Source organism: Notamacropus eugenii, chromosome 6 (genome assembly GCF_028372415.1).
Source record: "Notamacropus eugenii isolate mMacEug1 chromosome 6, mMacEug1.pri_v2, whole genome shotgun sequence".
In the NCBI taxonomy this organism is placed as follows: domain Eukaryota; kingdom Metazoa; phylum Chordata; class Mammalia; order Diprotodontia; family Macropodidae; genus Notamacropus; species Notamacropus eugenii.
This window is the reverse complement of record NC_092877.1, coordinates 340,304,996-340,331,740: the sequence shown is the minus strand read 5'-3', so window position 1 is coordinate 340,331,740 and position 26,745 is coordinate 340,304,996. Positions and strand designations below refer to the sequence as shown.

Sequence of the window (26,745 nt, the reverse complement as noted above, 5' to 3'; positions counted from 1 at the left end):
CAAAATTCTTCATTATTTGTCCTGGGTACGAAGCTAGCTTGCCAGGAATCCCTATTGAGTATTTGGGCTTTTTTTTGAAGTTTTATTTTTTTCTTACATAACAAAAACCTTTGTTATATGACCTACATGCAGGGGAAATAGGAAGCAACTTTGAAGGATCACTCTATGGGGGCTTCAGAAGGAATAGGAACCCATGATGAGATCGTGTGAGTGAAAAGTATAGTTACGGTGCTTTAAATAAAAGAGATGAAGGCATTTTGCAAACAACAGTAGCTAACAAAAATTAGCACATCATTGGGCAATCATATGCAGAAACCTTAAAAGTGCTGCTTTAGTGACAGGAATCCCCAAAAGTTACCAAAGAGACAGAACAAGTCTCGGCAGTCCTCGATATGCGGCCATGACTCCTTACAGCAGCCTTGTGGCATGCTGGGCACCGATCCAAAAGGCTCCCTTCAGGTGAATCACTGTCTAATCCCTTCCTTCGTTAGAATTCCTTCAGGTTCAGGAAACGAGGTTCTCGGTCTGCCAACCTCACCTACGCTTACTAACTGGCAGGTGAGTCATTGCTATTCACAACCAAGGGAGTTGCTCCAGTTGTTCCTGGTCCGGGGAATTTGAAAGGGTGTCCCAGAGGACAATTGAAAGAGGAGCATCTACCTTACCGGAAGGAAAAAAAATGATTCTTTTTGGTTCTTTATCAAAAGAACGACTTTTCTGCTTTTACTAGTTTACAGACTTATTCTTGAAGTTCGAGCCTGATGATTTGGAGACAGTCAACTGGCCAATGGAAAGGGACAGCAATGACAGGTAAATGTTTTCGGGGTTTGGGGAAAATTGACTTGCACAGGGTGGCTAAGGCACCGGTTAAGACATTAATTAGGTCTGTGGTTAAATATGAGTGAAAAATTGGGAGCTGGAATGTTAGCAGAATAAAATAAGGAAAAGCTCAGCACAAGGCACCGAACTACAGACAGGAATCACCATTCACTGGGTTTTTACCATTTCCAAGATAGCTAAAAAAAGCAGGGCAACTTACAATTTAAACTGCACCAGTCGCTTTCAAAAGAAAAGAATAAGGTTTGGTACTCCTACTAACTTACACTTGACCAGATGAATAAAACCTGAAGTTTTGTTGGGGTTTTTTTTTTACAACTGTTTGCAGTGGAAAGCCAAAATTGAATATATCTCATATTACCCAAATTAGTAATTTATTTGAAAAGGAAAAAAGAGAAAAAAGATGAAAACTTTTTCATCTTAAATGACTTTTAAAAAGCCATCTCATTCTTTTCATTGTACCATAAAAGAACAGGGTAATCCTCATTCAGATTCTTCAGAAATCATGTTAAAACATGTCAGGTAAGAGTCACTGAGAAAATTACATAGTTACAACAAACAGCTTAGCAACCATACTATGTTTCATTATTTTTTTTAAATTGAAAACTTGTCATTTCATTGGACAGTTGAAAAAGCTGGCTAAAACTAAGAAAAACACACAAATGCAAACTATGTATGTGTTTTATATGTGTATATGTATATACACGTGTACATGTATGTGTATGTTTGTGTGTATATATGTTTATATGTATGTACATGTATGTATACATTATATACATATACACCTCTTAAGTTACAAAGAAAAGGTTAAAGTTACCAGTCAGACCATACATTCACATTTTTCAAGGTATTTCTAAGTTGGTATTCTTCTTAGGGTCATCATTCATATTTTTCAAACTTATTAAACATTATCTACATATAATTTTTTAAACTGACTTTCATTTTCACTTAGAGACAACAGAGCATACTGGGAAGATCTCTTAAGTTGACATCAGAAGACGTAGGTTTGAAGTCACCCTCTGACACTACCAGTGTGCTCTTGTACTTCTCTAAATCTCAGTTTTCTTATCTATAAGATGAAGGACTAGGAGGTCTACATGAACATAATAAGTCCCTTCCAGATTTAAAACTATAGATTACAATCATATGCAAGTAAAATTCTTTAAAGTTTTCATTTCATTAATAGTTACTATCTCTACCATCACCATCCAAAATGAGCAAAAATCAATAGTTGAAATTAAGTAAAAGTATGGGATTCAAGGTACAATCCATTGTAATTTCAGTACAAATCCACACACTTCAATACAAGGCTCTGGGATCTGATCAGTATGGACCAATTCAGAACACAACCTCTTCAAGACTGAGTAGAGAGACAGTCTTCATGAATAGTTGTGTCCAGGTTGGTGCTCAGACAGACCGCCCATCACCAGGCCCACACCTGAAGGCTTCCTAGCTTGATAAGATCTGCCAGAGCTCACCCTTACATAGTATTGCCTTCCAGAGCACTGGTAATGGAATGGCCCATTAATGCTGCCTTGTGAAGAAGAATGTGACCTACATATCAGACTGAAATAATCTATATGAAAAGAGGGCAGTTTCTATTGAGTACTCTGTTTTGATAAGGAATTTCAGAAGTCAAATGGATCTGATTTCAATGGGAACAAACGTTGACTCACTTCTAGATTGCTTTTTTAAAAAGGAAGCTAGCTTACTTTTCTGGGAGTTTACATTATTATCCACACAAGCTGACTAGCCATTGTTTCTTCCTAACCCTAAAAAGTGTAGGTTGAGAGCCAAAACAAATTTTATCTTTAGCCTCAAAACTTTATTGTCTTGGTGTTTTCACAGTGTCCTAGTCTGAGGTGTAGGAGGGAAAAAAGGCAGTAAGCCTTCATAAGCAACACTGATGGAAAACTTTATATGAACAGTACATTTGAGTCTTGTGACAATCCAAGTTGATGAGTGCTGCAGATAAAATGTTATACCCACTGAGATGAGGAAACTGGGACTCAGACAGATTAGGTGAGTTTTCCACCATCACAGAACTAGTACATGTAGGTGGTAGGATTCGAACTTAGGGTCTGCCAGGCTCCAAGAGGGTATACTCTAAGGAGAAAAAAAAAGATCTAAAAGCCACAAAATGAGATTAAGCATAGTAGTAGTAGTAGTAGTGGTAGTGGTGGTGGTGGTGGTGGTGGTGGTAGTTTTAGTGTAGTAGGTGGTAGTAGTAACAGTGGTAGTAGTAGTAGCAGTGGTAGTAGTGTATAGGAGTAGTAATAATGGTGGTAAATACAGCTAGTAGTAGTAACAGTAGTAGAATGGTGGTAGGAGTAGCAGTGGTAGTAGTGTATAGGAGTATTAGTAATGGTAGTAAATGCAACTAGTAGTAGTAGTATGGTGGCAGTAGTGGTTTTAGTGGTAATAGTACTGGCATAGTAGTTGTAGCAGTAATGATAGTAAATACAGCTAGCAGTAGTAGTAGTAATGGTGAAAGTGGTGGTGGTGGCAGGAGAAGTAAATACAGCTAGTATTTATGTAGCAATTTCAAGTTTGATACACATATAATCTGTTTTAAAAGAGATGGGAAGGACTCCACAAGAGAAAGAGAGGCAAGAGAACTGTTTACATGTAGGGATGGAAGTGGAAGGAGGGAGACGTTTGGGCAGATTACATTTATTTACGTTTGTGGCTGTCTGCCTTTCAGGTTCTGTCTTCCTTCCCTCCTTGAGTTCTCCATGTTTCACTTCCCTTCTTTTAACTAGCAAAGCACCCGTGCTGAGAGACAACTTGTTCATGCCTCAATGTGTTCGATCTGGACTGCATGCTCAATATGGTTTGCAAGGTCAGGGAGGATCAGATGCCTGGCAAGGCTCTCTCAGAGAACAATGAATGATCCTAAAAGCTATAATTAAAGGCAAAGAAGGTGGGGGGCGGGCAGCAAGAAGGCATGCTGGATACACAGGAAGAAAAGATTAATCGCAGCACTTGGGGCTAGTAACCTAAAAACTGAGGGCAAGGCTTGGTGTACAATATGCCTGATTTTACTGCAGCTTTCAGTACACTTGCCCTCTTTGGCATTTATGGATCATTGTCTCCGGGTCCTCCTCCTCCTCCTCATGATCTGTTCGCTCCTAATGCTCCTAATAATCTGATGGCTTCCTTAAGCAGTTCAGTGTCTTCTTCCCACACCTAATGCAAATCTTTTAACACTACTGCTCCGGCACAACCAAAACTCTTTTACCTTCAGTATTCTCTCTTGCTAATTTTGTCTACTCTGATGGTTTGAAGGACCAGTCCCATGGAGATGACTCTCAAGTTTCTGCTTCCCACCATTATCTTTTCCTTTACTTCCAACCTTGAATCCCTAAGTGCCCAGAGCCCCAAGATGGAACTCAGAAATTGTTGTAATTTCAAGTTCATGATATCCTAAATTGGACTCATTATCTTTCCAAAAAAGACCATCCCACCTCCCAATGTTACTGAGTTAATGTTGCTATTATGTTCCTGGATACCCACGCTTAAAACCTCAAGATTCCTCTTTGTCACTTCTCCATTCTCACTGCCCCACAGTCCCCCACGTGTCTAATCAGTGGTCAAATGCTGTTCGTTCTATTTCCACAGTCCCCACCTCTATCCACTCCTCTCTCTGTTCAGCATGACATCTCCCTAGTCCAGGGACTCACCACTTCTTTAAGCCATTGTAACAGCCGTCCTCAAGGAGTACCTCTCCTCTCTCTTCAAATACAACTGCCAGAAATGACCTTACTGTTTTTGAATATCTGAACCCGTTACTCCTTCAGTAGCTCCCTACTGTTGCTAGGATTTCATATAAATTCCTTAGCCCAGTATTTAAAGCCTTCCCCCAACCTATCTCCAATCCAAGTCTTATTTCAAAAATTTCTCCATCATGCACTGCACATTCCAGCCAAACTGGATTACTCCTTGCCCCCACATTCAGTTTGCCAACTCCTAAATTCCATATATTTGTGTGTGGGCCTTGCCTAAGGCTCCTTCCTTCCTCAATTCTGCCTACCAGAATTCTTCTCCATGTTCAAGGCTTGGCTTAGAAGCCACCATCCCAATGAGATCTTCCAGCTTAAATTACTTCTTCAAATTTTCCAAGAGCATTTTGGTTGGATCTCTCCTTTTGCCTAGTATTATACCTGGTGAATGTCATACCCCATGACACTTAGCTATGATGCCTTTCATAGCATCCTAAAATACATGTTGTTTTTTCTTAATGTCTTTTGTATTGGCTTTGTAACTTCCCATTCCGGCCCTTCACATACACCACCCAAACAGGCCATAAACTGTTCCCTGCCCGTAGGCTAGTCCTCCATTCTCATACATCCATTCTCCCTTGCCCAGAACATACTTCCTCCTCATCGTTGTCTTTCAGAAACCACATCTTTTAAGAATCTGCTCAAGTGACAGGTTCTGCAGGAAGTCTGCCTTCATCCCTCCAGCTGCCAGTCATCATTTTTCCTACAAAGTTATCTAAAGCACTTTGTCTGGATCACTTTTCATATTTTCACTTTTACCGTGCGTATTTTCATACGACGTGACCTATTTGTTGCCAGAACCCAAATGTGTTTACACCTAAGTAGATGATTGAGAAACATTTATTGAATTGAATATAATTAAGGGGATGAATAAGAATGAAGAAAAGACATAGCATCAGTCCTTGTACTGAATTAGGACATTTTGGCTTTAATGAAACTGAACAATGGTCAAACAGAGGCAGCATTAAGGGAAAATCAAGAGCATGGGACCCTGGCTAGAACTTGCTTTGGTTCCTGGCTCCAGTACTAAATAATGGTATAACCTTGGGCAAATTTCTCAACTCTGGGCTTTAATTAAAATGTGATTTCTTACTGACATTACAGGATTGTTTTCTGCCCAAGTACTTTATGTTCCCACTTTATACTTTTAAAAAATACATTTTTATGTTCTGATGAAAAGAGGCAGCTAGGAGACTCAGTAAATAAAGCATCGGTCCTAGAGTCAGAAGGCCCTGAGTTCAAATTTGACCTCAGACACATACTGAGAGATGTTGAGCAAGTCACTTAACCTGTCTGCCTCATTTTCCTTATCTAAAAATGGGGAACAATGGCAGCACCTACCAGGTGTTTTGAGAATAAATGAGATAATATTTATAAAGTGCTTTGCAAACCTTAAAGAGGTTTTTTTAAAAATATTAGCTTTTATTATTATTGAATTGGGAAGGGAAGAGAAGGCAAAGCCAGGCCACTAGATCTGGAGTTGAAGGAATCTGGATTAACCATGTCACTATATGACTTTAGATAAGTCCGCTTAAGACTGCCAGCTCTTGGTTTCTTCTTCTACAACCACTCATTAGGCACATTACAGGGAGAGAGAGGGAGAAGTCTATTCCAGCTATGAATCCCATGATTTTATGCTCCAGACTAGAGTAGGGAGAAGAGTGCAGAATTTGTAGGCAGAAAAACCTGTACTACTATTCATCTATTACACATGGGTCAGGTGCAGGCCATGCTGTAAACCCCATTAGATTACAAACTCCATGAAGGCAGGGATCCTTTTTGCACCCAGGATTTAGCACAGTGCTGAGTAAATGACTGGTAATGATTTTTGCTGATACCTTGCTGGCAGAATATAAGTTTCTTCAGAGCAGGAGCTGTTTCACCTTTTCTCTGTATCTCCAGCATCTGGCATCATGCCGTTCTACAAGAAAGGGGCTTAATAAATGTTGCTTGAATAGAATTTGAACCCAGAATCCTGACTCTAGAACTGACAGTGTGACCACAGGGAAATCTCTGAGCTTCAGTTTTCTCAACTGTAAATGGGGATAATAACATCCAGACTTCCTATTTGAATAGGGTGGTTATAAGGAACAAATGAAATCAGACGTACGTAAAGCACTTTGCCAAGTTCCACAGAATGTCATCCTCAACATTATCATCATTGTTGGCATTTATATGTCACTTTAAGGTTTGCAAAGCACTTGACATGTTGCTTCATTGGGTCCTCAAAAGGTACCTGAGAGGTAGGTGCTATTATCATCCTCATTTTATAGATGAGGAAACTGAGTCAGAGAGATTAAGTGACTTGTCCAGGGTCACCCAGCTAGGAATCGTCTTGAGGTTGGATTTAAATCCAGGGCTTCCTGACTCTAGGTTGAGCATTTTACCTATTAATGCACCACGCAGCTATCATTAGAGTCATCACCTAAAGATAAGAAAGAGCATGACCGAAAATTGGAAACTGAAACCTTATGTTTGATAAGATGTCAGATCAAGCCAAACCCAAAAGGAGACACAAATTCTTCTTTAAAACAGGCTGGTGGAAGAAAGCCAAGTACATTCATATTCACCAGAGTTCATGCTAACCACTCCCTAACTCTAGAGCAAATGTATATGGGAGAGACAGAGCCTTTCCTTGGTCAGCAGCTACGTAGTAAAACTACTTAGTATCCAGGCTTAAAAAACATGGTAGGCCAGGGTCCTGTTTCTTGTCTTACAGAGCATGGTAAGAGTTACAAGGGAGACAGGAAAATGCCAGAGGGTTCAATTATCTCATTTTCCCAGGGTCAGAAGCAAAGCGCAACACCATTAAACAGGGGTTGTATTCACAAACAGAGCCCTCTATTTTATCTAATTACGGAGGGATTTGTTATGCAATTAGAGCCTAGATTAAATCCCCTTTTTTAAAAGAGAAAAATCTCTGGGAGCCCTTTATATCAAAGGTTAGGCAATACAAGAAGAAATACCCACTGAGCACAAGTCAAGATGAAAAATCATGATCCAGTTTTTAGATGTATAAGAGAATAGAAGCTATGAAGATGAAATAAAACACAGGCCCTCTCCTCAAACAGATTCCAGGACTTATCCAGTCCTAAGATACTAAGGAAAGACAGATGCACAAATGAGGATAATGCTGAACACAGCATGGCAAATCTAAGTGTATCTTGAGATCAAAGTGTTATAAGAAATGAGAGGATCATTTCTAGCTGGGGGATTCAAGGCTTTATGAAGTAAGTCACCTCTGAATTCCATCTCAATCAATACATCAAAAAGCATTTGTAAGTACTTATTATGTTCTGAGCACTGAGAATACAAAGAAAGACTGAAATTAGTTACTTTTCTCATTCTAATGCGGTAGACTATGTAGAGATAAAACAGGTCCGTGTGTGGATGGCTCTCTGGGAAGGGTAGAGGAAGAAAACTAGGGGAAATGACGTGATATTAAAAAATGACATCAAAAATTATTTTTTAAAAATAGGCACATTCAAGATACAGAAAAGATGGATAGGGAAGGCACTGGTATCTGGGAATTGAGAAAGTTTTCCTACAAGAAGGTATCCTTTGAACTGTCTCCTGAAGGAAGTTAGGGCTTACAAGAGGTAGAAGTAAGGGAGCCAATCATTCCAGGTACGAGGCACAGAGCATGCAAACACGGGGAAAAGGCACATGGAGCACCATGTATGTGCTACAATAAGCTGGCCAGTATGGCTTGACCATAGAGTTTGATGAAGATGTGTCCTGTGTAAGAAGACTGGAAAGATAGGAAGGAAGGGACCAGGTTATAAAGAGCTTACATGTCCAATGAAGGACTTTTTATTTGCCCCTGGAGATAATAGGGAACAATGAGGAGAGGTGAGTCAGGAAAAGCTCAAAGGCCCACATGATGGTGAGAGCCAAAATAGAAGAGGTCAAAATGAGTGCAGGGAATGGCGAATATCATTCCCTGGCCCATAGTACCCATCAAGGAAAGTTGTATAGGATGGTATCAGTGACACAGCAAGGGAGCCAGCCTTACATTCTTAAACATATTCAGTACCCATCTCTGCCCACTTTCTTGCTACTGTTAAGTCATTTCAGTCATGTCTGACTGTCCATGATCTCATTTGTGATTTTTTTTGGGCAAAGACACTCGAGTGGTGGCCATTTTCTTCTCCATCTCATTTTAGAGATGAGGAAACTGAGGCAAATAGGATTAAATGATTTCCCCGGGGTCATACAGCTAATAAGTATCTGAAGTTGGATTTCAACTGAGGTCTTCCTGACTCCAGGCCTGGCACTCTATCCAGTGTGCCACCTAGCTGCCTACACTGACCCTTATTTATAGGAAGTGACGTGTAGTAGAATGTAAGTTCCCTGAAGGCAGGGGATATTTCATTTTTGCTTTTGTATCCCCAAGATAAGACCTAAATACAGTGATTAACTCATAACAGACACTTAAATGCTTGTCGATTTGAAAACAATTGTCAAGAGATTCTATCTGGTTCTCCTTCAATTCATGTAGCTTTGTGGTTTGTTTTCCAGATTTGCATTAGTTTTAAATGAATTTCTATTCTACACAGGTAAATGTATACCTGAAACAGGAATTGTATAGTGGCCTAGAATTAAACAAGATGAAGAGATCAGAGTGGCTCACATTTCAGAAATGATGCCTTCAAAGCTTCAAAATTGTTGTCTGGCCCCAAAACTCATCTTCAAAAGAAAAATAATCCTAATATTCAAATAGTGATACTGAATAGCTGGGAATAGTGGGCCACCTTAATCTCCAGTGAATCCAAACTGCAGGAGACCCAAAAGGCAATAGACATATATATGATGGATGGCTGGTTGTTGTCCTTCATTCTTGAAGAAGACCAACATAACGTCACTATGATAAAGTAAAGTTTCAGTGTGTCCGACTGTGGCTGCTCAGACCAGTACAAGATTGGAATGCTCTACCACAGGCTGGGCACATAGTCCATGTGAATATTTGGGGTGGATATTCCAAATTTGCACATCCTATGCTTAGTTTGTGCTGTCTCAATTCTGCTTTGCTCATAGAGCACAGCACCCTTTCTGATGTGGGCATGCCATGCTGAGTCCTGTGCCAGTGTCTCCCATGTCACACAGTGAAATCCAGAGTTCTTGAGAGTAGCCTTGCATCGCTTCCTCTGACCACCATGTGATCACCTGCCCCATTAGCAGTAACATATTTTCAATAATGACCTTTTCAAAATGATCTCTGAATGAGAAGGGAGAGGGGTGAAAATTCATCAAGCACATGGATCATCCAAAAGGATGTGGATCAATCCCATGTGTAGTTCAAATGCTGGATAACTGGTACCCATGAGATGTAAAAAGGTTGAGAGGGAGACAATAGCCACCCTTGAGAGGTGTCAAAACACATAGCCACACTCCTAAGTGGGGCATGTACTAAATTAAAATCCAATTGGGAAATATTTATCAAAATAAGTTAGTTTTAAAATATATTATCTAAAAAATATCTGAAATATATTATTTATTGCATGAAGTCCAGGTGTGATCCATAGGGAGCTTCCATTTCTATTTGAGCTGACACAACTAGGGTAGATCCTTAATGGAAGGAACACAGGAACAAAGAAGACATTGTCCCTGCCCTAGAAAAGCTCAGAATCCAGATGAAAAGGCAACAGAAATGAAATTTTTTAAAAGCATCGAGAGTATTTTGTAAATGCTTCCAAATCTTAAGGCTACAACATAAGTATTATCACTATCTTATTATGAGCTTTAATAATGGAAATGAAACAATAAGAAAAAAGATGCAATTAAGGGTTTAAATTGCGTGGTGTTGTCTAAGTATTGGAGGAATTTAACCCTGGAGAAGTAAACTGACTTGGATAATGATGACGATGATGATATTAATAATAAGTGTTTTAAAGGACAGAAAACCCTTTGAGAGAGGTAGCTATTTACTGTCTTTTAAGACCTTTCCCATTTCATCCATTTGGGGGTTTCTTATAGCTTAGCCATTGTCCCACAGCCAGTAGGTATTGTCAGTGGTAAAATTTAAGCTAAGATTTTTCTGACTCTAATCACATTTTCTTCCACTATACCATGCTTCAAAGACTAATAATAAGTACTTTCAATAAGTTTCAAGGGCCAATAAACTTACTCCAAAAAAGTAGGTTTTCTTTGAAGAAATTCCTACCCTGGTTCTCATGCCTCCTTATTCTCCTCCTGATCTCCCCAGATGAGACATTTTTAAAAACTGAAGGAGACCACTAAAGGTACCTGCAATTTAACGAAAGGACAGGTTTCAGGAAAGTGGAAGTTACTGAGCTGATAAAAGGAAAGCCTCCGTTGATCGTGAAATTTTATGTACTAGAAAATACTTTGAAATTGGGTACAAGAAGGGACCACGGAGAAGTACCATTAATTTTTACATAACAGTTCATCAGTATAAATATTTAGCATCTACTGTACACCTAGCACTATGTGAGATGATGATGTTGACGACAGGACTAAATGGGATTTCAATGATACAGGGAACTTTTAAGTATGGAACCTCTTTATCATCGCAGGCTGGCACTGCTTTTGCCCCTTACAGACTTAGAGCAGAGCTTCTTAACCTGGACTCTGAACTTGATTAAAAAAATTATTTTTAAAACTCTATTTTAGCATAATTAGTTTCTTTTGTAATCCTAAGAAGTATTTTATTTTATGTGTTCAAAAATATTATGGTGAGAGGAGGTCACTAGGCTTTACTAGGCTACCCAAAGTGTCCATGACAGCAGAAAGGTTAAAGAAGAATCACTTTCTTAAAGAGCTGCCCAGAGCACTGACAGATTAAGTGAGTCTGCCATGGGCATACAGCTGGTATGTGTCAGAGCAGGACTCAGTCTTCTTGGTTTGAGACAGAGCTCTATCCACTATATCAGGCTGCCTTAATCATGGTGATTTAATAAAAAATAATAATTAACAGTGGAGGATAGTGGGTAGTGTTGAATTGGTCACCAGAATGACCTAGGTTCAAAAGTTCCTTTGGAAACTTTTTAATTATGGAACCACAGACAAGTCACTGACTCAAGGAGCAAAGAGTTACAGCTGAGTGGCCATCTGGATTGGTGGAGGGAGAATCTGCACCAAAACCATGGGTCCTTTTTCTGATTTACCCTACTGTTAGTACCTCCTCCGACCCCAAACCCCCAATTACCTTTAATTATTGCCTATGACTCTATTGTCTTCCCAAATAGAAGATAAGCTACTTGAGTACAGGATTGTTTTTCACTTTAACTTTGTATGTCCAACATCTAACAATATGGTAGACACCTACTAAATTCATGCTAATTTATAATGGCCCGCATTTACATAATACTCTAAAATTTACCCAGGATTTACCCCACAACAACCAGAGGTGGTGGGTTCAAATCCCAAAGTCTGACATTTTCTACCTATGAGAGAGCATGAGCAAGTTGCTCCATCTCCAGCTCAGTTTCTTCAGCTCTAAAATGAAGGGATTGGACTAAGGTGGCCTCTCAGGTTTCTTTCAGCTCTAAATCTACAGTCCTATGAAACTGTGAAATAGGTAATGAAAGTCTTAATGCCTATTTTATGGATGCAGAAGTGAAGAAAGGCCATAGTTACATTAGTCATCAACACTGGACATGTTGATCTCCTATCTTCTAATGCCGACTGCAAGGGGGAACAAAAATACCTCTTGGAAAGGACCTTTGAGATCACCTTGTCCAGCTCCCTCATTTTTATGGATAAGGAAACTAAGATTCAAAAAAGCTTAACTACATGTCCAAGGCCAAAAAACATGGAACATGATACAAATTACTGCTTAGCCAACTTTACATATAAGAGGAAACTATCACCCCAAGTCTATCTCATGTTTGGGGCTCAGCCTCACGAAGGACTTTGTGGACGAGATGTGTACAGGAGTTGGCAATCAATGCTAAAATGAATTCCAAAGATTTAAATTATTTTACATAATAACAGGAAGAACTAACACACACACACACACACACACACACACACACACACACACACACACACACACACACACACATACTCTAACCTGGCACCAATTCTGGATTAAGCTGACTGAGTTTTTTAATTTTCAATCCCCCTGGCTCAGAAAAGCCACAATGAATAATAGTAAGCACACATATGATTAATTTATTAGGTTAATGGTAATGATGAGAACATTTTAACAACCCTTCAAGGTCAAAGAAGAGAATGTCTACATGCAGACTTCTAGTCACATGTGACTAAACACCATCTGAATCATGTATTGTGAGCAATCTGGATTTTACTGCAGTGTTCGAAAATAGCTGTTTTGTTATTTTTTTAAAAATCTAACCCTTACCCAAATTTTATGGTCTGACATGTCAACATTCATTCATTCATTCAACAAGTATTTATTTCTGTAGTACCTACTATGCACTAGGAATTGTCCTAAGGAGCCATTTTCTTCATCAGTCCATTGGTTTATTCTTAGTGGCCTAGAATTTCTCTATGTAAAAATGGAGATCTGCCTATAATGATAGAAGAGATTTAGATCAAGTTTGCCTGTATGATTACTGGGACTTGGTGATTCATGATTTCTGAAATATTTTATTATAGGTACATCCTCACAGCACCCCCTAATCAAGTTGGGCATTAGGGTTAGAAATATTCTATTACGTTGTTCTACTGTAATTACGCATCCCCTAAGCATGTTGCTACTGAACCAACCTTCGGAGTCCCTCAGGGTCTCAGATTAGGTACCTCTTCATGTTCCCAGTAATGGACCCTGCACTAAGGGCAAAGTGCTACAACCCAATGGTTTGATATATCAGGTGATAAAGTTCTACCTCTGTCAAACAGAACAGGTGACATTTACATAGCATATTAAGATTTTAAAAGCACTTTTTGCACTTCCTTTAAGCTTCCCAACAAATTCATCTTAGGTCCTCTAGGTTTATTTTTGCTTTATTTGTTTTTCTTGGAGGGGAGAAGAGAGGATTTAAATCTGCAATTGTCATTGAATCCATTCAGTTGTGGAGACGCTTTTCCCTAACTGTGGAAATCGTCCTCAATGCAGATCAGCAACTCAACTATGAAAGAACTATGCTCATTTGATAAATAAGGAAACTGAGGCTGAGAGATATTAAATGAATTTCTCATTGTCCCATAGCTGGAAAGTGTCATATGCAAAAATGGAAAACAACTTACAATAACAACAAAAACAAGCATTTATTAAGCACCTACTATGTGCCTAAGGAATGACTTTTAAATGATACCTTTTCATCAAAAACCAGACAAACTTAATCAAACCCTGAAATAAAGGGAATGTTAAAAGACAAAGAAATAAATGCATTTCTATTTCACAGGTGCATGGGTCTGCTGGCTCTTCCTGTCTGGAAGGGTCTTCCTTAGCACAACAGTCATTTTCACACTTGTTCCACCCATGTTAAGATGTAATTTAATGGATTTCAATGGTGGGAAGGGACCATGCTTAATTTTATGCTCTGTTCAGCATCTACGAACCCTGTCTAGCACTCAGCACTCATTTCTAAAACAACTGAAAGGACAATGTAGCTTTCCAGTTTAAGAGCTCTTGGGAATGGAGATTTTTAAAGGACAAATGTCACAGGTCACAAGATGTGACCCTTATCCTTTTTGGGAAAAGAAAGTCCATTTTCCAAAGTGGAAGTAGAAGCTAGAAATCCAGTGGCTACTGGGGGGAGCAATCCCAAAGGGTCCTTGAATGGTCCAGTGACCTGTATCAACAGGAATGTTTCCCATCTCTAAAGCGCAAGAGAGAGAAAACCAATAGATTCTTTACCCAAAGGCATTGCTAAAAGGCCCTTAAGTGACATAAATAATATAATTAATAATTAATGATAAACTAATATAATTTTTTTGCTCTCAGATTTCACAGAGATACTATAAGAACTCAATGGAAAATGGCAACTAGTGTAGAAGGGATGCTATAAGTCTGTAAGATCCAAGTGTGAATCCTGCCTCATTTATTTCCTATGAGTTACTTAACCTCCTCTCTCAGTGTCAGTTACGTCATTTATAAAATGGGAATTAAGAATAAACCTACCTTCCTGGGGTTTTGTGATGATCAAATGAGCAAATATATGTGGAGGACTTGAAAACCCTGAAGTGCTACTAGCTCTTATTAAAAAAGCTTGGTAATGGTCACAAAAACAAGAAAACGAAGACTTTCAGGTCCATGTAATTCCTTTGGGATGAGATTTGTCCAAGGTCCTGGCAGTACTGTAATCAGGGGGCCGGTATGATTTTGGGGAAGGATATTAGACAGAAAATTCTACCTCGTCACACCTTAAGTGCTCTCTCTCTCTCCCATAATACCTTCCCAGAACACAAATAGGTTACAACATGTTACCAACAGTGACTTGTGGACCCATTTGGTGTAAGGGAAGTGTGATGAGAAAAGACAGAGTGAGAGATAATGGGTACAGAAGCCTACACGCCATATGGGTACATAAGTAACAGTCAAAGGCTTCTTGTATGTGTTCATCCTTCATTGCTGAAGAAGACCCTGCCATCCGAGAAATAATGACATGACTTGCACTTGACTGTATTTGGAGTGAGGGAGGGCTGTGCAGGTCACCAGCCTCACTTCTCCTCCAGAGCCATCTGAATCCAGTGACCAGATATTCATCAGGATGACTGGAGATGACCCAGGGTGAGGTAATTGGGGTTAAGTGACTTGGCCAAGGTCACACAGCTGGTGAGTGTCAAGTGTTTGAGGTGAGATTTGAACTCAGGTCCTCCTGACTCTGACACTGGTGCTCTATCCGCTGCACCACCTAGCTGTCCCTTCAAAAAAAAAGACTTCTAAAACGTCAGATAAATATCTTGTGAAAAAGAAAGTGAAAAGAGCTGTATGGCTGAGGACCTGTAGAGGGACTGTGAGCTGCATCTTTGGAGGGAACACCCCAAAGCAGCAATATCTCAGAGTGGTAAAAGGCATAAAGGACCTGAGTTCAAATTTTAGTTCTGGCAGGTAGGTGGTTCAGTGGATACAGTGCTGGGTCTAGAGTCAAGAAGACTCATCCTCCTTAGTTAATTTCCAGCATCAGACACTTACTAGCTATGTGACCCTGGACAAGTCACTTCACCCTGTTTGTCTCAGTTTTCTTCTCTGTAAAATGAGCTAGAGAAGGAAATGGCAAACCACTCTAGTATCTTTGCCAAGAAAACCTCAAATGGGGTCAGAAAGAGTTGGATATGACTGAAAAACAACTTAATATCTATGTGACTTTGTGGAAATCACTTGAACTCGTCTCAATTTCCTTATCTCTCAAATAACACAGTTAAAATAGATAACTAAATCTAAAGTCTTCCAGTTCTAAATCCTATGACCATAAGACTCTGGAATATAACCAGTCCTTCAACAGTGGAAAATGGCTCAAGGTAGTAAAATCCCAAGGCAGGATTTGAACTCAGGTCTTCCTGCCTCCAAGTCTAGGACTCTATCCACCACCTCCTACCCGCCACCCACCCCCACCCCCACCCCCATCCAGTGTCATGTTACCACAGTAACCTAATACCCTACATGAATCTACACTTCCCCTCTGTAGGTTGGTGCTTCCAATGCATATAATTCTTAGCAAGTCTTGTTCTACAGTGAGGAACTTTCAGTGAGACTCTCGTCATGTCACTCTGTTATCGAAATAACTTCAGTGGCTCTTCACTTTTCAATTAATAAGATTTAGCTCCCATTTCTGGAATTCAAAGTCTTGGACAACAGGGTTTCAATTTCACCTTTCCAGCCTTGTTTCCTACTCCTTAGCTTTATGTGCCCCATGCTCCAGTCAAGCTGCATTACTCTCTGACCCTGTGTGCAGCATTCACAGGGCCAGGCATGATCTTGCCAAAAACAGGCTTACTATATGTTTGTTGTATGGGATAAAAGTCAGAAGAGGAAAGTATATGCCTTTAGTGAAAGTTCACAGGGAGAGAGACTATAAACCCACTTGTTTTCTTAAAATTAACATTTCTATACTGGCAAAGCTTAATCATTCAAAATAATTTAAATCCACTGACAAAAGTATTTGAGATGGCTTGTATCTAATAGCTGCAACCTTCACTCCCCTTTCACCCCTGTACTTTAGTAGAAGACTAAAATGTGAAATTAATTCACTTCAGTTTTTCCTTATTCCAACTCTGTTCATCTCATAGGGAGGGGGCTCCAGAATAGTGGAAATATCCCAAATAAGAAGAGGTGTATGGACCAACAAGTACTTAGCGAGTACCTAAATATGACATGCACAAGGAGAAAAAAGGAGGCCTTAAAATGGGGTCCTTTATCTCAAAAATGAGTTTATGATATGGTTGTCTGAAAGAATCATCACCTAAAATGTCATGCCTCTCTTTCATGGAATCTCAGATTAATATCTTCGGCAATGATGATAGGAGAAAGGGCAAAACATTTGCTGTGGAAGACAAGACTTTTTCCTTTCTTACCAGTAAAATTCTTTAATATACTGGTACCTAGTCAGCTGTAAAGGGGTAACCTAGAAAGAAATGTCCATTACATTCTCCAGAATTTCCTATGGGAATTTTGGTGGAAAGACAGACAGACAAAGGGAAGGGGGTAGGGGAAGAGGTAGAGAAAGGGAAAGAGGGAGGGGAGAGAGGAAGAGAAAGGGGAGACAATCGGGCTAGATTGGAGGTTGCCTAACCATGTGAACAGAAAAATTATGAAAGGTCATGGAAGTCCCACATGGTTTCAACGCATCCAAGAGAGCCTACTTCCTCTTAGAATGAGTTTTTCTATGAGAACATGCCACCAAAAAGTGGCTCCCTTCATCCTTTATAGTCTCTTAATCTCTCAAAATAGTGACTTTGCCCTTCCTATGACTAAAGGTGGAGTGGAAAATGAGAAAACATTAGAGTCAGGACTTTTGAAATTTTCTAAAGATAGAGTAAAGTATTAACAAAGTCCTTTTCTGATTCAATTATCCAATGCAACAATAATATTATGAACCTATGATCCAGTAAAGACGTACTCGTAGTGATAATGAGAATGATAACATTCCCAACTACTGTGATTGGTGACACTTGTAGAGTCCTTTACATTCATTATCTCATCTGACCCCTTATGATTATCCCACAATAGAAGCACTATAGGTATAATTATCTGCATCTTGTGTTTGTCCTTATCAAATGGAGGTTCCCAAATGTCTTTTCCACGGTCCCACAATTCCGTGAAGTGTCAGATACAAGACTCCAAGATAGGAGATGATTCTGAACCTATTAGTTCATGCTGTTTCTTGTTAGAGGCCAATTTCATTCTCATAAAGGACCGTGCTATTCTGAGTCTGACCAAACCAGACCTCTAGTTGCAATTAAACTCTTAACTAGAATTTTGCCAAGCAACAAGCATTTACTACGTATTCACTATGTGCCAGGCATCATGCTAACTAATTTCAGACGTTGTAGGAATTCTTTTTTATCATGTGAGAATTTACTATTTATTTTCCACAATCCCAACTTATTCTTCCATATGCCAATAGTGGTCTGGAGTCAAGGAAGTTGGATTCAAATTCCACATTTGCTCCTTCTGATCTGTGTGATTTCTTTGGGCATCACTTTCCTCACTAGAGGTACTGACTGCTCATTTCTAAGGTCTCCTAGAGCTCTCATTCTTAAGACTGTCTGATGGTGGAGGAACCCAACCCTGTTACTCATCTACCATTTTTACCATAGAGAAGGACTGCCCCAAGCACAAGTCAAAGTTAAGTGGAATTTCACATTTGAGAAGAAATAAGTGAAAATGCCAGCACATGTCTCAAGATCATGCATGTGTTTCTGACCCATTCTTTTCACCTCTCAGGACCTCCTGGTCTGAATCTATGGAATGAAAATAATAAGACACGTACATCACTGGAGAGTCCTGAGAAGAGTTTTGTCTAAGGACAGTGCCTATACTGGTTCTACCATGGTTATTCCTACTACACTGTTGCTTTTATGAGATAAGAATGAGAAGATGACCTATATTAAGTACCAGAGTTCAAGGCAGACACAAAACCATAAAGATCAGTGGTAAAACAGCCCAAGGCCTTGTTAGCAGGAGGTCATAGGTGGCTCTATGGCAGGTCAGGGTAGGAAAGAGCAGATAACACTCAACAAGAACAGAAATTTAGGAGAGTAACATGGTAATTCCATCCTTCATATCCACAGGGGTGACTAAGCCCAAGAGACGAGAAAAATAAATTTTCACAAAAAGGGAGGGAAGGTGAGATGGAGGGGGGATAGGAAGGGATGGAGGGATGGAGGGAGAGGCAGAATGAGAGAGAAACTGAAATTCCTTCCCATTGAAACACTTATTTTAAATATTTTTTTATTTTTCCCCTTCATTTTTGCCTAGGAATGCAGACAGACACAGCCTGTGCTGAATCCAAGACTCAGTCTTATCCGTGTGCGTCCTGACAAGCATTTTGGCTTAAAAAATCTATCCTGAAGAATGGGGCTGAACCTGCTGCGTGGGAAATTACCAGGTAAAAACCAGAAACCTGAAGGTACAAGAAATTCTCACATGGTTCACAAGTGTCTGTTTCTACCACTGGTCATCTTCTTGTTTTTTTTTCTTTAAATAATAACCAAAGATAGCAACTTTTAAATCACCAGAAGCACACCTGAATTTTCCTGAACCAAAATACTAAACCCCTATGTTGGCACTATTTAGATATGCTTGACTTATCTCACTTTATTTTAAGGTTTTATTTTTTTTTCTCATGAGAGAACAGCTCCAAAATAATGTTTAGGATGAAAATAATCATATGTGTAAGAAGCATTATTAAAACCGCAACGAATTACATATTATTTTTTAGATTTAATTTTCTAAAGCCAGGTTCACTGAGGTTCCCAAGAAGGCAAAAGACATGTCGCCCTATCACCGTAGGTAACTATTTAGAAAATGCTCACGCTTCGGCTCCTAAGCCAAAATGAGTAACACCCTATAATTTGTATTACTTCAGCTTTTGGTTCCCACCCTATCAGGTACTAGGGAGCCAAACTGTTGATACTTCCACATGTTGGGCCAAAAAGCCCCACCCCCTGATGAGCAATAATTCATCACCCATGGGGCTGGGGGATTATCAAAGAGGATGCCTCGTTCTCAGATACAGACATGATGATGCCATATGGTCTTTTTCCAACTACAAGATCAAATGTCAACACAATGGCTTAAGAAAAGGAATCCTTCATTCCCTGCCTCCTATTTCCCTTAAAATCAGTACCAACAATTGCTTCCTACTACAACTCTTGTATATATCACCTCCTTGGCATTGTATTCAAATCAATAAAAACCAGTGTAGCTCAGAGCATTGCAGTGAGTGAAGAAAGTCAAATTAAATCCTTTCCCTGAGTAGAGCCAATGTGCTCTCCAAAAAAGTTTGTGGGACAGTTGGGGAGACTAGACAGGGATAGAAGAGGAAGAATGAAAAAAACAAAAATCCATTCTCTCTCCCTCTCTTTATTTCTGTCTCTTTCTCCAAGCCCTTAAAGCTCCATCAACCCAGAAAGCAAGCTCAAATATCACCTCTGCCAAACTGGTTATATGACCCTGGACAAATCACCCAACCTCCCAGACAACTTTCTAAGACCAAGTTACAGATGAGCCACTGATCTGTGACAGTGGAGGGAAGATTCCACACTGGGAGGTGGGAGTTCTTGACAGCACTGACTCTAGGAATCCGTACCAAAATTCAAATAAATAAAACTAACATTAATCAGTGAAGAGCAAATGAGCACTCCCCAAAACATAGGGAGGGACATGCACAATGGATAAAAAGCAAACCTCAAGTAGCTTACCAGTTTCACTGGCCAAGAGAGGAGAAATAGCAGCTGGTATTTCCTTAATTGAATCACCAAGGTTGGTGTCATCATAAGATTTTCTACCTGGGCAGGACTCTTACATACAAGTGGGGGAAACAATACTGCATGTCACAATCTGGGGTAGTAAAAAAAATTAAAAGGTTTCATTCAATTGTGCCTGAGTTATTCAGTCACGCAGTTAACTAGCAGCAAGGAGAACCTGAACAAGGGAAATGTGAGCTGCTGGCGCCACAAGGTTTTCGAGAAAGAAAGAAGATATTTCTTTAGAACCATGAAGGGTGAGAGCTGAAAAGGAAGAAGAATTGGAGGACCGATCCTTAAGAACACACCAAAGAAATGCCTCAAAAGCCTCCTTCCCGAGTCTTTCTCTGGAACCATGGGTTTTCTCTCTCATCACGTTATATTTAAAATTAAGTCACAACTAATTTGACTAAAAATGAGCTGCAGATCTTGGAATGACTACATAAGCAAACAATCAGGTCTAGGCTTATCCCTTCTGCATTAATCAGAAGCTCTCCCTTTGCACTAATGGCTAACATTGTACATGAAAGCTGATTGCCGGAACAGTGGGAGATAACACCAAGATAGACATAATCAAGTTGAATACCAACTTGTCTCAAAACCACAAGATGATTCAAGAACCACCACCCACCAGCACTGCCGGCATTCTTTTTCTGGTCAGTCATGTCTATTAATTTTTTTCATATTAATTATCTATATATTTTATCACATTAGTTACAATAGAATTAATTTACATGGATTCCGTGACCATAATCTTCCTTCACATCTAATTGCTGGTTCTTTGTGACAAGGTTGTAATATTTTAAGAGGAAGAATTTTTAAAAAGTGCCTTGAAAATTATTTCAGTTTTCCTCCTCTTCCTCTTCCTCCTCCTCCACCTGTCTGACCACCCACAGCGGTGATCTAACTTCCTTAGAACTCAGGAACTCCATTCCGAATGGGTAGTTCTCCTCTCAAATGAATTTCTTTACCCTTCTCTACTTGGATCTTCCACTATGAGGGAGTCAGACCATTGTGTTTTGTATAAAATGCTTCCTCAATGTAAGTGTTATGCAAATGTCCGCAATTGTTACTAAGTCCATTATATTTCTCTCGATTCATAGATTTTTGAGCTGGAAGGAAGTTTAGAGGCTTGGAATTCAACTTTCTCATTTCAAAAATGAGATAAAGAGAGGTTCAGGGGTTCAGGGCAAGTGCTCAGGGTCACACGGCTAATAACTGACTGAGGCAAGGTTCAAACTCAATTCCATGTTCAGCTTTCTATCCACTGGACCATCTAGCACCATCCCATCCAAGATCAGCCTGCTTTTGTTCAGGCTCTTCCCCAGAGCTGGGATCTACTCCTACATCAACTGAGTGCCTCAGAAGACTTAGCTCTCTTTCATCCTATAAGATGTCTATGCTGATGCCCTTAGCTATAAGAGCTCTCTCCTCTTTATACCATATAATTCCTATTATTACTACTATTATACTAAAGTATATATCTTCTTAATATAAGGACAGGTGGTATTTGGTCATTTTGTCTCTGTATCTCCTACCATAGTAGTAGGCATTTCATAAAAGCTTTTGGAATGTTGAACGCATTGCTCTAAGAATATTCCATCTCACAAACTATATCCACTTGAACCAAAAAGAGAGAGAGAGAGAGAGAGAGAGAGAGAGAGAGAGAGAGAGAGAGAGAGAGAGAGAGAGAGAGAGAGAGAGTTGGTAAATTAACTCTAAAGAAAAAATGAGAGGTCTCATGAAGCAGGATACAGAGAGGTGACCCTCTCACATACTGGCTGTGTGACCCTGGATAAGTCACTGAGTAGGTCATGGCAGAGAGTTTCTAAATTCATCCCCCAGGTGTTGATTCTCTCTGAACACGGCCAATGGACAAACGGCAGGTTTCAGATTGGGCCCCACATGGGCCCAATCTGAAAGCGTCCCTGAGCTATAGGACTTGTCAGAGTGTGTTCTCTGAGAACCCAGGGTCAAGATGAGAGCAAGGCTTCAGTGGAGGTAAAACAGGTGAGGTTTATATATAGAAAGCCAGGATAAACTAAATCCATAATCTAATTCATGTTTCCTCCAAACCCCATCTTCCTGACAGCCTAATGTAATGCCTCAGTCCAGTAAAAACATACATCTACAAAAGTACTTTTAATGGTAAGAAAGAAGCTGAGGGAAGGCACCAGAGGGAGGAGGGGACAGGCGTATCTTAGGTGACAGGCACTGCTCAGACACTGCATTAAGCAAGGGTGGGTTAGGAGGCAACTGTAGAGAATATGCACAACTTGGAATAATAATGCACATGGGAACTGAATCAGGCATTTCAAACTCATAAAGGCTAATTAATACTATGGTCTTAGAACAGGATAGTCCAGAGAAAAATTACTAGCCTGTGTGAGGGAAACTAGTTATAAAAAAAAACAAAACAATTCATAGCACAGAGTGAGAAGGAAGGAACATAAAGGAAAGGTGACAATGCAGGAAAAGTCTACATTTTCAACTCAGGCAAAAATTAGAGGACCCTAATTTGCAATTTTTAAAAAACCAACTTCTTTGCTACATCTCTGTTGAATGAATGGACAGACATAATTCTAAATATGGCACACAGAAACTGACTGTTAGTAACCATTTCTTCCAGCTCATACCTAAAAAATAATTCACTGTAAAAGAGTTTGGTCAAGAAGAAATCAAGTCATTCATGGAAGAAGGAGGAAAAGGAAAAAGCAGAAGGAAGAGAGAAAGAGAGGAAAGGGAGAAAGAAGGATGGGAATGGGAAAGGGAAAAGAAAGGAAAGGAGGGGGAATTATTGCCAAACGTATGTTCTAAATTCAAAAGGACCATCTGCTTATGCTTTACTTCGGAAGATAATAATGCAGAAAGGAGGCACTTGTTAAATGTTTAGTGCATTACATGACAGACATATATACATGCAAAAGACATTCGAATGTATAAATAGAAAAGACAGCATTAACTTTATATACCCATAAAAAAACCTGAAGCTCTGCCAGGTTCTAACATGTATAAGAGTGATAAAGTAGCACTAAGCTACTAAGCCCAGTGATGTAAAAACCTAGTCCCTCAGCAGCAAGATTATCATTATTATTATTAAAATTAAAGAAATTAGTGCTTCTGGGGAACTGTGCTCCATAACTGTCTAGAACTAGGTTTTCTAAAAGGCTCACGCATGTCCAGAGCAATATATTTCAAGTCTCTTACCAGTTCAACTGCCTCCCAACTTCCACATGTCTAAGCAGTTAAATATAAAATATATAATTTACGTAGTATTTAATAATACAATTAGATATTAATATGATATGAAATATAAAAAGTAGCTTGCATTTATATAGAATTTAAAGGGTTGAAGCATAATACAAATATCATCTCACTGGATCCCCACAGTATCCTTGGAATTCTGGTAGGTGCTATTATGACCCCTATTTTACAGATAAGGACACCGAGGCAAACAGAGGTTTAAGTAGGTCATACTGCTAGTAAGTATATTAGGCTTGATTTGAACTCAGGTCTTTTACACATTATATCCAGTGCTCTATCTACTATAAAACTTAAGAGATACATAATGGATCGGCCACCAGTGCGTGCACATGTGTGCTCATGCACATACACACACACACACACACACACACACACACACACACAAAACCAAATAAACGCTTCTTGTTGTTCACTTGTTTCAGTCATGTCCAACTCTTCCTGACCTCATTTGGGTTTTCTTGGCAGAGATACTGGAGGGGTTTGCCATTTTCTTCTCCAGCTCATTTTACAGATGAAGAAACTGAGGCAAACAAGGTTAAATGACTTGCCCGGGGTCACAGCTAGTAAGTGTCTGAGGCCAGATTTGCATTCAGGAAGGTGAGTCTTCCTGACTCCAGGTCTGGCACTTTATCCACTGCACCACCCAGCTGCTCCCAAAAATGTCAGTCTTACTCAATCAAAACTTTGCTTCCTAGTTGTGATCTAATGAGTGACTTTTTTTCATCCTTGATATCATTGTACTGCCAATGTAAAAAAGCAAATGTTGGTCATTACCATCACAGCTAAGGTTAATTTGTTCTTTCACAGATGATGAACTGAATGAAGGCAATTCTATTTCAAGTAACTCCAGCGATCTGCACACAAAGAACACAACTGCTAACAAGGAATTTGTCACGATTGTCCTACCAGTTCTTTACCTTGTCATATTTATAGCAAGTCTTCTGCTTAATGGCCTCGCGGTGTGGATTTTCTTCCATATTAGAAACAAAACGAGCTTCATTTTCTATCTCAAAAACATCGTGGTCGCAGACCTGATAATGACCCTGACATTTCCCTTCCGGATAGTTCGCGATACAGGATTTGGGCCATGGTACTTCAATGTTTTCCTCTGCCGCTATTCATCTGTTCTCTTTTATGCGAACATGTACACTTCCATCATCTTCCTCGGACTGATCAGCATCGATCGGTACCTGAAGGTGGTGAAGCCATTTGGAGATTCTAGGATGTACAGCATCACTTTTACAAAGGTTTTGTCTGCTTGTGTTTGGGTGGTCATGGGTTTTCTGGCCTTACCCAACATAATCCTTACAAACGGTCAACCAACAGTGGAAACCATCAACGAATGCACAAAACTGAAAAGTCCTCTAGGTGTGAAATGGCATGAGGCGGTCATCCATGTCAACAGCTGTTTATTCGCTGCTGTGCTAGTGATACTGATTGGATGCTACATTGCAATATCCAGGTACATACAGAAATCCAGCAAGCAATTTATTAGTCAATCAAGCAGAAAACGAAAACACAATCAAAGCATCAGAGTTGTGGTGGCTGTCTTTTTCACATGCTTTCTGCCCTATCATTTATGTCGAATACCATTCACATTTAGCCACTTGGACAGGCAGTTAGATGATTCGGGACACGTCATTCTCTATTACTGCAAAGAAATGACACTTTTTTTGTCGGCATGCAATGTGTGCCTAGACCCCATCATTTACTTTTTCATGTGTCGGTCGTTTTCACGGAGGTTGTTCAAGAAATCCAATATCCGAACGAGAAGCGAAAGCATTCGGTCACTTCAGAGTGTCAGGAGATCAGAAGTACGCATTTATTATGAATATACCGATGTGTGACAATTCAAAACCCTCTTCATATATGGAATGAGTCTGTAAAAAGTGTAAATAAATACTTCTTTTGATTACATCTGTATATACTTTAAATTAATGAAAATGCTCTGGAATCTATATTGACTTGAGAGTCATTGAAAAGTTGATAGAGCCAACGGATCATGGAATTAGAGGTAGAAAGGACCTCCAAAGGCCCTTCAGTAGTTCACAGAAGAGGAAGTGGGGCCCAGGAAGACTGAAGAGCTGGCTCATTGTCACACAAGTAATAATTAAGAGCCAGGAGTCAAACGTGGTCATCTTTCTACTCTACCTCTCTGCATTTTTGTTGCTACTAAAATAACGATAATAATTATTATTATAATGCAACAGAATACATAGTAAATATTGGCAGGCACAAAACTAGGTTGGTAACTAAAAATTAAAGGAAACCTCTACAATGTAGCAACATATACTTAACTGGTAAGTAATATACACTCACTACTGAGCTATCTCAATCATCAGTTTTCTATTTTTATCTTGAAATTTACAAGGGACCAAGTGTGATGAGGCACACTTATAATCCCTGCTAGAGAAGGTAAAGGCTGGTGGATTGCTTGAGTTCAGGAGTTCTGAGCTTTGGTAAGGCTAAAACGAGTGTTACACTAAATCAGGCACCAATATAGTGAGATGCTAATATAAGTGATAACCTCTATAATCCCTGCTCCCAAGGGAGACTTAGTCTAGTTCAAAAGTCCTGAGCTGCTGACGGGCTAAAGCTGACTGGGGTCTATACAAAATCCTACGTCTTTCCCTTTCACCCTCCCCCCAGAAAAGAGTCAACTGGGCTCAAGAAAGGGATGAGCTGGTCCAGATCAGAAACTGAGCAGGTAAAAACTGATCAGCTGTGGCACTGGATCCATGAGTAACTGCTACACTTTGATCCTGGGTGCAATGGGGGACTCAGTGTCCCCTACCAAAATAAATAAATAAATAAAAGATGAGCAGAATATATTTTTTGAGTGGCAAAACTCATGACAAATAAGTCAATATACTGCTCGCAACTCAGAATTAACTGTTAATGAGACTGTGAAAGAAGGCATAAGGATAAAAGAAAATAATTAGTCTTTAGTATCACAGTCAAAAAGGTGAGAGAGGAAAGAGTATGTTGCTACTTATCATGAAAAAGAAAAACAAATACAGAG

General features: G+C 39.6%; 2 protein-coding genes across 17 annotated transcripts in view; one reads left to right on the top strand and one right to left on the bottom strand.

Annotated features, from left to right (window-relative positions):
* The window catches only part of MED12L (mediator complex subunit 12L), a 603,739-nt gene that overhangs the window by 126,984 nt on the left and 450,010 nt on the right, over window positions 1-26,745 (bottom strand). The window lies entirely within an intron of this gene.
* Window positions 517-25,638, top strand: GPR87 (G protein-coupled receptor 87). Its single transcript, XM_072618326.1, has 3 exons — window positions 517-810; window positions 18,970-19,099; window positions 24,531-25,638. The coding sequence occupies exons 2-3, from the start codon at window positions 19,066-19,068 to the stop codon at window positions 25,568-25,570; spliced, it is 1,074 nt and encodes a 357-aa protein (XP_072474427.1). The 5' UTR covers window positions 517-810; window positions 18,970-19,065; the 3' UTR covers window positions 25,571-25,638.